This window comes from Populus euphratica, unplaced genomic scaffold (genome assembly GCF_000495115.2).
Source record: "Populus euphratica unplaced genomic scaffold, PopEup_1.0 scaffold72.1, whole genome shotgun sequence".
NCBI lineage: Eukaryota > Viridiplantae > Streptophyta > Magnoliopsida > Malpighiales > Salicaceae > Populus > Populus euphratica.
The window spans coordinates 143,599-157,391 of NW_011499922.1; the positions used below are offsets into that span (position 1 = coordinate 143,599).

Consider the following 13,793-nt stretch of genomic DNA (forward strand, 5'->3'; position numbering starts at 1 on the left):
TAAAACTAAAATATAAAAAATAAAGATGACTAACACCTTTAAATGCTCATCAATGATAAATAATTCCACTAACACCAACAAACACCTCACTGAGAGGAAAAAAAAATTCAGCATCATTTTTTAATGACTTATTGAAAGGGCTAGTTTTATTATCAAGAGATATCACACACTTTCCATGTGCCAATATCATTTTGAATTTTAAAATATATTAATTAAATAAAAATAATCAAATTACCACTAATAGTTATATAATTAACAACAAAAAAAAAAACTAAAGTGAAAAAACCAAAAGGCCTCTAAATTGATGTTTTATCTTTTTTATATAATTAACAACAAAAAAAAATAAAGTGAAAAAACTAAAAGGCCTCTAAATTGATGTTTTATCTTTTTGGATTCTAAGAGTAAAAATATCCTTTTACTTTATTTAAAAAAATAAGAAGCTTTAAATTCCTTTGACCAGCATTTTATTTTTAAATTATCCCAATGGTATTTTATTTTAGTTATTTTAATATTCACGAAAAAGTAAAAAAAAATCAAATATTCCTCAGACAAATAATTAATGGGTCATTCAAGAACATCAAACTACTCACCTCATACTCTTATTTTTTCATGGAAGGGCACAACAATCTTATGAGTGCAAGCCCAATGCTAATGTCGAGGCCAGACATCTCTCTAAAAAAGCTATTATTAGATCTTTTGGTTCAACTTGGGACGACTGGTAACTGTGTTTGGGCTCTCATGGCTTTGTCTGCTTCTCCATAATTGAGCAAAAAAAGCTAAGCTTCAAGCTCTAAATATCCCTCAAAAATTGTTAAATACTTTTGCGGGAAGGAAAGTTTGTGGAGGGATACTTGTTGGGTGCACATGTGAGTGATAAATATTCCACCTAGAAAAGAAATGGAAAAGGTAATCAAGTGCTTATATAAATTGTATCCATGACTCAGGATGGAAGAGAACCATTTTATGCAAGCCCTTGTGTGAGCAGGCCTAATGCGAACGTAAGAACCCATGCATCTCCTCGAACATGAGCATCTCCCAACAGAACTGAGTGAGACGTTATCTCAAACAAATGGGAGTTCCTTGAGATCACATCTTGATGTTTGTTGGGCATATGGTTGGTCTCCATCTCTACGTTGTGATTTGTTGTTTTCTTTGTTCAATAGTTTATGTTCATAAATTCGAATTTCATGTAAAATGATGCTTGCATGTTTCTCCGTCTATTTTCGTTTGTTTACTTCTGCTGCAGATTTTACTTAGCAATAATGCTTTCCGCTGTCGTGCTAATTTATGGACAGTAACAAGACAGTTCCCTAACATGAACTATGCACTCCCCATTCGTCGCAAGAAATGTAATTTGTCACAGGCACAACAGGCGGTAGTGAAAATTACGTGAGTAGTTTCTGCAAGTGTTCCATAAGCATCTGTTGTAAGTTGAATCCTAAATTACCCACTGGCATTGGAAATGAGAGACAGAATACATAATCAAAGTACAATCGGTATTAATTAGCAATTACAGAAAATTAAGAAATCAATCACATAGATATAACAAACACAAAATCTCCAAAATAATCCTAGAGAAGCTCTTATACACTGACATGCAAGCTCAGCCATGGTCCATTGCACAGCTTGTTATACAAGAGATGATATGGGAACAGAAAAACTGCAACCGAAGTCCTGAAAGTCTCAAAGTTTTAGTGTGAGATCCGGCGCAGAATCGTCCGAGTTAACCGATGGAGTTGCCCCCAAAAAATTCATGTTTGAGCTTCGTGCAAGTACAAAGCTTTGATGAGCGTCATCTGCCACAGCTACCTGTCTAAAACTACCTGGCCATACCAACTCTGCCTCTTCATCCTCCACAAATATTGGCAGACCCACGTATCCATGATCAAATCTTGCACTGCTACTTATGTCTTGTGGCCTTACTTGTGGTGCAAAACTTTGGTGAACTGAAGAATGTGCCTTGATTCCCAGAGATCGAAATTGGGATCCATGCAGAGGCAAAGATGCTAGGCTGGCATACCTTTCCGAGAAAATACCCATTCTTATCGCACGCTTTGCTAATGTCCTTTCTCTCTTGTGAGCATTTTGGTGTCCACCAAGTGCCTGAGAGCTGAAGAATTTGCGCTGACAGTAATTGCAAGAAAAAACTCGTGGTATTGCTTCAGCTGTAGTGCGTGATGCAGGATCGTTGCTACTTTCGCTTGTGCTTGACAATGAGAATCCCATCGAGCCCCTTCCCCCTAACTCATCATCATTGAAGCAAAGTTTTAAGTCAAGAGAAACCGTTTCTGAACCGGATTGAGTTGCTATGGCATTTTTGAAATAAGAAGAGTTAGTAAGGCTTTCATTGGAGGGACCTGCAGAAGTTTCTTGGTTTGATAAGTTGGAAGCCACTTGGCTGCTAACATCAGAAACATTTTCTGACGATGCCTCAACTTCAAGATCAATAATAGGTTTCATCTTTGAAGATATTACTTCTGGCAAACACTTCACATGTATAGTTTCCAAGCGGTAGTCAGATTCAGACTCTGGAAACTAGATGTTTTCAACCTGCAGATTCGGTGTAGTGAGTGAATGGTGTTTCACAGTTAAACTTTTACCAACGGATAGTGAAAGAAAAAAATAGATAGCAAACCAAGGAAGACAAGAAGAACAATCTCAAGTTTGAGGCTGGGAAATCATCGATGATCATTTCCTCAGCTTATATATCGTTTGGACAAGGAGATTCTTATAACAAGCATAGCAACACCCTACTATCCAACTGATTCATAAACTTTACCAAGTTGACATTCTGTTCACTGATCGAAGGTAAATTCATTAATATTGTTTGAAGCAAAACCTACGATGCTAAAAAGCATCATCGAACTTGTGCTATCATAATTGAACCTGAGTGAGTTGATGCATTCAAACACAGAAAGATTAGGCCTTTTTTGTCCTGCCTCCACTTCAGTGGTCCCACTGTGAGCTTATTATGAGGCCATGTTGCCTCCACGATTATATATAGTGGACAATGATAAGGACAATGGAAGGGACAGGACACTCTCCTTAACTGGTATTCATTTATCTAAAGAAAAATGTGGTGACCATAAAATTAACTGAAAGGATATAAGAAAATCAAGCTTCATAATCCAGACAAAATATATAGAAACAACGGAAATAAGCTACTCTTCAAATCTCATTGAGTCCAAACTCTCTTACAAAAACAGAACGGGAAGCAGAAATTTTCATGTTACTAAAGCAATATCATGTCCTAAGTCAAAAATTAAGGAGGACCAAAATTAAGTTGAAGGAAAGGAAAGCACAGAACCCTGCCTGATGAAACACAAAAAGGTCAACCTAAAACTCTGTTAAGATTGGAGACTTATATGGTTCTTTTATGAATATAAACAGGCATTCAAATTTGGTGGGAATAGGTCCAATTAGCTACGAAGAGACCCTAGTTTAGTATATATGAGCTGGCAGAAGCAGCAGTCTTACTTAGAAGGAAGGGAAGGTTGTGTATGCTTTTATGCAAATCATGAATATTGATCAACATAGAATTCATCACAATTAATTCAGTTCCTTGGTGGTATATATGAACTCAATCAAGCAAGTAGCCTACATTCAGCCCCAAAAAGGTCCTAAAATTAAGCATTCTGCCATTTTCCTACTGAAAAGAACAACAAAGTTCATGTTTGCAGAACCAGAATCATGTATTGTTACCAAGAAAAAGTGATGAATAAATAATCTAAACTCTCTTTTAAATGTAGGCTGCCTTTTAATGAGCTGAATTAGGTAGAGCAACCATCAAAACCGCAAGAAGAGATCCCAGCCACATAAAAGACCAAGATAGAGGTAAGGAAAGAACAGGAACATTAAGGGATATCAATCATCAAGAGCCACACACCTTCTTGGCAATAAAAAACAGAGCCACACACCTTCTTGGCAATAAAAAAAAGCAAAGCTAAACAAAAGCTAGTACAAAGAGAATGAATACGATAGCATGTAGAGCTTTACCATCCTGAATAGCAAGTGGAACCAACCACCTGCTGCTACCAAGCTAGCTTCGGGAAATCACGCGTGAGGATACTGCTTAGAAATTAGAAACATCTGGCTAACTTGCTATCTAGCTAGTGCTTTGCCCTGAATGATTGGTTGATGATCATCACAAGACAAAACAGGCTCGTGGGTTTCCTTGTTTTTGCAACACAAGTAGAGAAATGATAATGGAAAATGAAATGGAAAGAGAGAGAGATGGAGAGATGGTGGGCACTGATGTTTAATTATGGGAAAGCAAAGGTAAGAAGAGAGAGGCGAGGGATAAGTCAGAGAAAAGGTTTTGTTGTGTTTGGACTAATTTAACCAAAATTACAAAAGCAAGAAAAAGCATGTGTGGCATATGACTCCATAGTCTCCCAACTAAACTGTCACAAAGTCTTGGCCAATGTACTTGGTGATGTTTTTGTTGATTTTTGAGCAACTTCCTATGGCAATCAACTCAACTGTCTGCAAAACACAAGTACTCCTCGCTACTACAACTGGGATAAGAGCATGTCTACAGCTAGCACAAAGCAAAAGAGAATTAGTCGTTAGTCCCACAAAAGATTCTTTCTTTCCGCTATAAGAGTTTATGCAGATAAATCCAGGATGCATGGGGTCACTCAAGTACTCTTCGTTCATCAGATTCACTGTCTACTTTCCTGTGCAAGCAAGTCTAGCTTAACTATGATAAATGTGTGTTTTGCATTTAACTTGTTTGAAAAAACAAAATTATAAATTATAACTTTTTTATAACAGGGGTTTTAAAAAAGAATTTTTACCGTTCGTTTGAGATTGCAAATCAAATAGAGGTTAGTCAAATTTAAATATAATGCCATGGCAACAAGCACTCTCTCTCTTTTTTTAATAATTTCTTTAACTTCCCTAAGACCCTAACCTACCATAAATCTAAAAGCAAATGTTCCTTGCAACTGTACCCGTTATTCTATTCTGCATTATTGTTCCTTCTTTACATTTTTTTAGTCTACAAAGCGGCTCCTTGGATAGATTTTGCTGATTGCAGAGAGGAGGAACTGATCAATTGCTATTATATTCATGGTAGGCATCCATTATATGTTGTTCTATGTTCTCAGGTACTTTTGTTAGCTATAAAATTCCTCACTTACAGGCTCTTTTATCTGGGCTGTGCACAATGACCTTCCCATTTGATTTTAATGGAGTTCATGTTATGTCAGAGTATCTGGGCTGTGTACACTGACCTTACACGCTATTTTTGTTTATCATACATTAGTTAGAGAGTGAGATAATTCCCTTCAACAGCCAGTTCTTAGGGTCAGTTTGGGAAAGTTGCGACTAAATGTAGTTCGAAAGCTATAAATTATTATAGCCTCTGGTAAAAGGAGATGCATGTGATACTAGCTTTTAAGTATATGCTACTGAATGAAAAGCCATGGAAGCTCAGAAAAAAGAAGAAGCAAAAGTTGGTGCACTTAGTTTCGTTACAAGATGACTTGAGAACTCGGAAAGTAGATTAAATGTTTTAGTGGTCAAAAATATTTTCAGATTAATTTGTATATTAACTAAATCTATATATATAGCAATCTAATATATTTAGAAGGATAAAGTTTCTTACTAACAGCCTAATATAATAATTAAAGGAATACGTTCTTTAATTAATGATTTTAAGATTCTCAATTAAAAAATAAAATAAATGTTTTCGACTCTCAGATTTATCCACGTACTCAAACCTAAGATTAATTATGGAATAAAGAGTTTAAATACAAGCCTCCGAGCATCGGAACCACAAAGCACGAACCTCGGATACCCTTTGTGACTTAATTTATCAAGCATATGTTGACAATTACACAGCCTCCAACTTGGAAGAAAGACTTCCAGAAGATAGAGAGCAGAGAGATCAGCTTGTATTAACAATAATATTGGTCTTGCTTTAGTGCCAGTTATGCCTCCTGATGTGCTTTATTTTTTATATATTTTTAAATTTTTAATGTATTAATATAAAAAATTATTTTGATACTTTATCAATCAAGAAGCACTTTATAAAAAAAAAATATTACATTATGTTATTAAACACATTGTAATAAGGGTTTGTTTGGAACTATAATAAAAGTTATTTTTCAAAGTAATTTTTATTTAAAAATATATTAAAATTATATATTTTTTATTTTAAAAAATTTATTTTGGATATATGAAGATGAAAAACAATCTAAAAATATTTAAAAAAGAATTAAAAACTAAAAAAATTTAAAATATAATTATACCACGGTACCAAACAAAACCCAATTAGTGCATCCAGCCATATCTAAATTATTGCACCACAAATTTAAGTGCATGTGAAGGGGTTAATAAACAAAGAAAATAGTACATGGTACTAGTCAAGAAGATTAAACATGGTAAATCAACAAGATAAGCATAGAGCTTTCTTTTTACAACCCATGCGAAGAAGCTAAGAGATAGGCTCATGTTATGCCTATAATCTAGGCAATTAGAAACCTAAACACATGCTCATAAAAATATTAATAGGGCCACTTCCAGTACTTATTAAAGTAGGTAATAAAGTATTGATAGTGATTAAAAGTGATAGTCCTTCATGTCAAACCAATGGAATGTCGACAAATCGTCCCAAAAGTGATGAAATTGTCAAAAAGATGCTAGAAACAAGAACAATTTTCGGTGCCATGATTACTGAGAAATTGGGGATATCTCAAATTAAATTCTTAGGTATTGTCCGATTCTCAACTTTATCAAAGAAGAAAAGAAAAAATATTTTTTATGGAATATTTCATCCAACCAAAGTTTAACTATAATAATTTTTAAAATAAAAATTAAAAAAAATAAGAATTTATATTCTAAAATATAAAAGCTGATTTAATATTTTTAAAATATAAATCATGAAAATCAAGGCAAAAAAAATTAAAAAGCAAACATAAAATTAAAGAAAAAATCCATCGAAGCCACTCATTCTATAATATACCCTCATTCTATAATATATATATGTAATATATTGTGGTTGAGAAAAAAATTTATCAAGATAATTTCAATAATATCAATAATAATTATTATCATAACTTAAAGAAGTCAAATGCTTATGATACGAAGAACTACCTTGTATATTGGCACACTAATTACATGTTTTAAACTTTTTGTTCTTTGTTATTTAATTTAGTCTAGGATTATCTAATATTTTTTTATTTAGATTCTGATTCTTTAATAATTTGTAAATGATTTTTAATAATTTTTTAATTTGTTATTAATTTTTCCCAACTTAACCCAATAAAAACCCAATTAGAGAGAAAATACAATATAAAAAAATAAGATGATCCAACCAACCTCAAGTGCAGCTAAGAAGAACACCATAGGAATAGGAGAGCGAAAATAAGCTCGTACCTAAAAATAAATAAATATTGTCGTGCTCATGTTTAACTATTTGATTTTTATGTTTTGAAATACTATCATGTCATCAATTATAGAGAGAAAGGGAAGTTCCAAGCTTTGAGTCGAGTTCATTGATAATGCTAAAGTGTTCCATGTGACTTTGACATTTTTTCAGTTAAAAACATTGCATGACCCGCGGCGTAATGTGAGAAGCAATCTATTAAAGAGACTAAAAGAGAAAGGAGTTCTTTAATGGTAAAGCCATCGTGGGAATATGCCAAGTTCTGTGAATTCTTCAATGTCTTTGGCTACTTTCATATGCCATTTTTGGCATTTTCTCATTCGCTTTTTTCTCTCTCAAAGTTTTAATTTTTCAATTTTATCCTTTTATATCATTTTTCATCTTTTTTGTTTAAAACATTTCTTCTATTTTGCTTTTCCTAGCATATTCATGGTTTTGGACACCGTTTCGTTATTTATAAGAAATCAATTTTGCAAAATTGAACTATAGTTATTGTTAAAAATAAAAATTAAAAAATTAAGGATGAAAGTTTATATTCTAAAAAATTGAAGCCCTCCTTTATACTTTTAATAGAATTGGCATGAAAACCAAGGCATACAAGAAGAAAAAAATAGAAAACAAAAAAAGTTGTTGAAGCCACTCCCTTCCACCTTGCATCATTGTTGAGAAAAACCTTGTCAAGATAATTTTAATAATATAAAGAATGGCCCTCATAGAAGCTTCGAGATAATTTTAATGATATAAAGAATGGCCCTCATAGAAGCTTCGAGGAAGTTGTATGTGTCATTATAGTGTTGTGTTCTTCTTTACATGTTGACGTATGTGTTTTGTTTATAATTATTTTTTTTTCATTTAATTTAATTCACGATTCTCTAGTATCTTTTTAATTTAAAACTTACTTTTTTAATAACTTTTATATTTTTTTTCTCTTGGTTCAATTTTGTTTATTATTTTTTAATAATTTTTCAATTTAATCCCAACCTAAGTCCAATAAAAATCTAACTAGGAAAAAACAACGAAACAAGAAAAGAAAAGAAAAAAAAAAAATGACCCAACTAGTCTAGAATGCAGCCTAGTTACAACAAGAGAGTAGAAATGTACTTGCACTTAGAAAAAAATATTATCATGCTCATGTTATCACTTCTCATCATTATAGAAAAGAAAAACAAGCTCTTATACACTGAAAATATTAGATTGATTTTGTTAATTTCACTCTTTAATATTAGATTATTTAATAATAAATATTAGGTTTTTTAATAATATCTAAATATTACCAAGCATTATCTTCTTAAAAACATGTTAATAATATCTAAATGTTTTTTTAAAAAAACAAGATTTGGAATTTGCATATGATTGCAGTGAAATTTTAGCAATGGATGAAGATTAATCTCATAAGTTTGAGCCTTCATGTTAACTTGAAGACTATAATGTGAAATGAACAGTGGCTTTCTTGATTACACACTACTAACTTCTTGGTAGTCGTTGCCACCTCCCAAGAAGTTGAAATATAATTATTAATAAATATTATAAATCTAATTTATTTATGTTTTATATAAAATACAACCAAAGTTAACATCTCAGTTTCTCCTACGATATTCATGTCGATGTCCTACTAAAACAAGCATTAATTCAATCTGTTATCAAACATTAACAATAATTAATAAATTTATTTTTGAAATTGTTCTGGAATTAATTTCTGTCTTTTAATATATATATATATCGTTGAATTTTTTTTAATTAACATGATTTAAATAAATTATGAATGAATAAAAAATTAATCTAAAAAAATATTTGGTTTTTCAACTTAAAGAAATCTTGATTTTTTTAAATTTAATTCTTAATTTATGATAGTTAATCAAATATTGATAATAGTTGAAATTAATTATTCAACTTTTTAATTTTTAAAATTTATTATAAAAAGAAAGAGTTGAAAGAAAAGTTTCTAACATAATTTTTTTAGATTTTTCTTATCTTATATTTTATTTTTTCTTTTCATTTTAAATTTTGATTTTTTTCTCAAATATAGAGTTTAAATTCATCTTGATGAGAGATATTTAATTTTTTTTTTATTTCAAATATTTTATTTAAAAGTGCATCTAAATTAAAATAATGTTGTTTGAATCTTGAAAGTTACATTGTAAACATTCTAATTGCATAAACAATAAACAATAAAACTTTAATTACAAATAATTAATTATTTTAAAGTGTTTTAATAAGTATACTCATTTATTTTTATTTAAATATATATATTTTTTATTACTTATATCTATTCTAGAAATTTAAATTAATATCAATTACAAGTTTAATTATATGTTTAGTATATTGCTTATAATTTTTTTTTATTTATGTTGAAATTATTTTTTTTCGGAATTTATTTATTTTATTTCAAATACTTTATTTAAAAGTGTATCTAAATTAAAATAGTATTGTTTGAATCTTGAAAGGTAAATTATAAACATTCTAATTGCATAAGCAATAAGCAATAAAATTTTAATTATAAATAATTAATCATCATCAATAAAAAAAAATTTATTATTTTAAAATGTTTTAATAAGTACACTCATTTATTTTTATTTAAACATATATATTTTTTATTACTGATATCTATTCTAAAAATTTAAATTAATATTAATTACAAGTTTAATTATATGTTTAGTATATTGCTTATAATTCTTTTTTATTTTATTTATGTTGAAATTATTTTTTTTCGCGAGTGATATTTTTACATGCTTATAATTTTAAATATTTATAAACTCTAGATTTTGTGTTAGACATATTATATTTAGCATGCATTTAAATATTATTATTCATTAATCTAATATATATATATATATATATATATATATATATTATATGTTTGGTAACGTTATATTTTTAATTAAAAATATATTAAAATATTTTTTATTTTTTAATATTAATAAATTGAAATTATTAAAAAAAAACTTTAAAAAATTATTTAAAAAACAAATAGCAAGGCAACAACAAAGAGACACTTATGCTCGAGATCAAGTGCCCCCCCAACATCAGACTTTGTTAGTTTGTCTTACTCATGGCAGTTTCCGACAGTTTCAAGTTGGCGCCGCTTGGTGTGCTTACCGAGAAGCCGCTCTTGCCCTTTGCCACAGCCGCCTCGACATTACCCTTTTATGGCCCCCCCACCACCAAGCACCCATCTCGACAAGCTTATCCAAGTCCCATTTCTTTGACTAAACTATTTATCTAGTCCCTATGTTTTAGCACAATAACAAATTCATCCTTTGTTTTTAAATGCTGAATATTGAGTCCCTTTAAATGATACGTCCAGTATCTATTAGTTTTCATGGCAATTTATGTGTTCTTTTTTTTCTTCTAACATATCATTCATTTCTGGTCAAATTTTTAAATTTCACCAACTACAAAAAAATAAAAATAAAATCCATATAAAAAGGGAAATTTGGATATTTATAAAAGAATTAACAGTCAAATCTAGTTAAAGGACTAACTTATGATTTTCAAAACTAAAAAGAGTATCTTGAAAGATCTTAAGAGAATAAGGACTAACTAATATATTAAACAGACAAATCCATATACTAGCAAATCCATATATATTTACATGCTAGTTACCTAAAGCATTTGTGTTATAATTAGTACACAAGGATACATTGATTAACTTAATATCAAATATCCGTACATTTAAATAAAAAAAATGAATGTCTCAACATTTTAATTTCTCCTAATCTTGAAAGGGAATTATGAATAAACAAACTTGAAAAAGAATAGGAAAGACTAATTTGGATTCTAATAGAAAAAATATTTCATCATCAAAATTTGGTATAAGAATAGTTTGATTATTAAAAAACAAATCAATACTAGTTCCAGTGATATAGAGATATATTTAATGATATCAAGTAGTCAGGACCATAGTCTATGATTAAATATTTAATTTAAATTATAATATGTATTTATTGACTTTTTTAAATAGCGTTTGATTATTTTTTTAAAATATGAAAGATGAAAACAATGAAAATAAAAATATATTTAGTTGAAAAGACAAAAATAAAAATATAAAATTAAATATATTTTTAAAACAATTTTAAAATAAAATTTTATATTGTCAACATGTGATATAAAGAGAACACGTTTTTAGATATAATATTTTTTTATTTTTGAAATATTTTTATAAAAATACTTAATTTTAATTAAAACATGTAAAAATAAAAATAAAAATTATTATTATTATAATTTAAAAATATAATTTAAAAAGCAATCAAAGATAAAAATAATTATATAGTTTTATGTATGTGTGCACGTACGATACACACACAGGAAAGAGTGAATATTTAAAGATTTATGTTATCATAGACTTTAATGGAGCAACATAGCTATGCCAAAATCATTGAGACTTGCTAAAAATATCCACTTAATGTTTTTTCAGTAAACATACTTTATTTTCATTTTAGTATGTGAATGAATATGAGAGTAAAATACCCTAATCCTTAAAAAGAAAAAACAAATTTTGTTGTTGTTTACTCAACTGTAGATTAATCCGAGAGATAATCCACGATCAGCCAATTAAATACAAGAACAAGTTGATGAGTTCATTTGAATCATGGGCTCGAGTGAGTTGGTGTTGCCAGAACCTGTTCCTCGAGAAATAAAAAAAGGATTGCCTGAGAATTGGGAAAGGGATGGAAGAACCTGTTCCTTGAGAAATAAAAAAAAATAAAAATAGGATTGCCTGAGAATTGGGAAAGGGATGGACTTTTAAAGATTCCTCCAAACCAACTTGCTACGCTTTTTAAAGGCTAGACCCAAAGAAACTAAACATCGAGAAGGGACCAAATTCACCCAGAGAATCACAAGATAGACACCGAAAGAGATCCCTTTGTGTCAACTAACCCAACAAATTCCAATATATGTTATTCCAAGGAATTATTCATTTACATTTAGAGTTGGATTTCTAAGTGGGATTCATGAATAATTTTTATAATGAATTCTAGGATTGTAATTTATTTGAAAGAGTACTATAACTCCAAATATGCTTGGTGATTTCTTATCATTCTATATGTTAGAGCCTCGAGGTCGTTGTTGTGTGAATATAGTCAACTAAATAACTTCTCTTTTATGAGGTTTTTTTTTTTTATTTTCACAACATTTATAGGTGTATGATTTGAATTTTAGCTAATTTTAATTACTCTTCAATCAAATTTATGTGGCGGCCGAGGAGTGTCTGAAGTCTAGTTTGTTTCACAACCTAGTACAATGAGCACATACCAAAAATGAAGGCATATCTGCCCCTAGCAGTTGTGAAAAAACTCTTTATTTCATGTTGCCATCTTGATGTAAGTTAGTAAATACAGTTTGGTTCATAATCTTGTTTAACGGGGAGTGGATTAATATAGGTTAATTCAAGTTAATTCATTTTATTTTATTTTAAATAAAGGTTAAAATAACATAATTCTTTTTAAATCAAATCAAGTTAATTGTTAAGTTAATTAAATTAAATTAAATAAATTTTAAATTAAATTAAAAAAAAACTCAAACTAAATAAAAAATCCAGTTAAGTTAATTAAATTGAATCTAATGCTTACCTGAAATCTTAACGGGCAGTCATGGATAAGATAAGGTAATAGATTTAACACCATTGTAAATGACAACAAATCCTAACATGCTGGCCCCAAAAATTGGGCTTTTATTGGGTCTCGTAGCTGACTAGAGATGCTAGCATGAGGCCCATAATAAATGAAATTCCAACATCAGAAATGATGGCCCATTTTATAAAATAGAATTGTTGGATGAAAGGAAGCAACATTTTCTAATGCCTTTTGCTAGGTTAAAAAGGTATTCTCAATCAAATAACAACACCTTGATATAACCGAACACGTGCACTCTGTAAAAGGTTCAGACACACCCCTCCCTTCTTATGTGGGGATATGCCGACTTGTGAGGGCAATGTGAATAGGAAGTTCGAAGAGATTTCTCTTGAGATGAAAATCTTCTGCACAACGACACCTTACCTGTTCATGGCTTGCTTGCTAGCTAAAGATAAGGTTAATGGCCTTACAACGCAGAGGCCAATAAAAAGAGGAAAAGAACATAAATGAAAGAAAAGAAAATATTTGAGAGGTTGATATTGCAAATCGGCAGTATCCATATCTGAGAGATGACAAAGCTCGCACCTTCCTGCACTCAAAAGCAGCCAAATTTTATAACTTTCAGCTCTCCCATGGTCCATTTGGCCATGTATTTGGCGGAATCATATGATCAATGCACATGCAGCTGCTAGGCCATGGAGAAAAGCATGGAACTTTCTTCTTTCCAGGGCAGCTCTGTAGAGGGATCTCTCCCTTACAATTTAATAACACCAACCCTAGCTATCAAGGTGCTCTCTATATTAAAATCTTCTGCTGAAATTCATCAG

The 13,793-nt window shown here is 30.2% G+C and overlaps 1 protein-coding gene across 1 annotated transcript; it reads right to left on the minus strand.

The window, feature by feature from the left end:
• Positions 1-1,416: 1,416 nt before the first annotated feature.
• Positions 1,417-4,541, minus strand: LOC105135188 (zinc finger protein 4-like). The gene is made up of 2 exons (XM_011039946.1): positions 3,997-4,541; positions 1,417-2,550 (listed from the first exon to the last, which is right to left on the minus strand). The coding sequence occupies exon 2, from the start codon at positions 2,458-2,460 to the stop codon at positions 1,684-1,686; it is 777 nt and encodes a 258-aa protein (XP_011038248.1). The 5' UTR covers positions 2,461-2,550; positions 3,997-4,541; the 3' UTR covers positions 1,417-1,683.
• Positions 4,542-13,793: the final 9,252 nt, after the last annotated feature.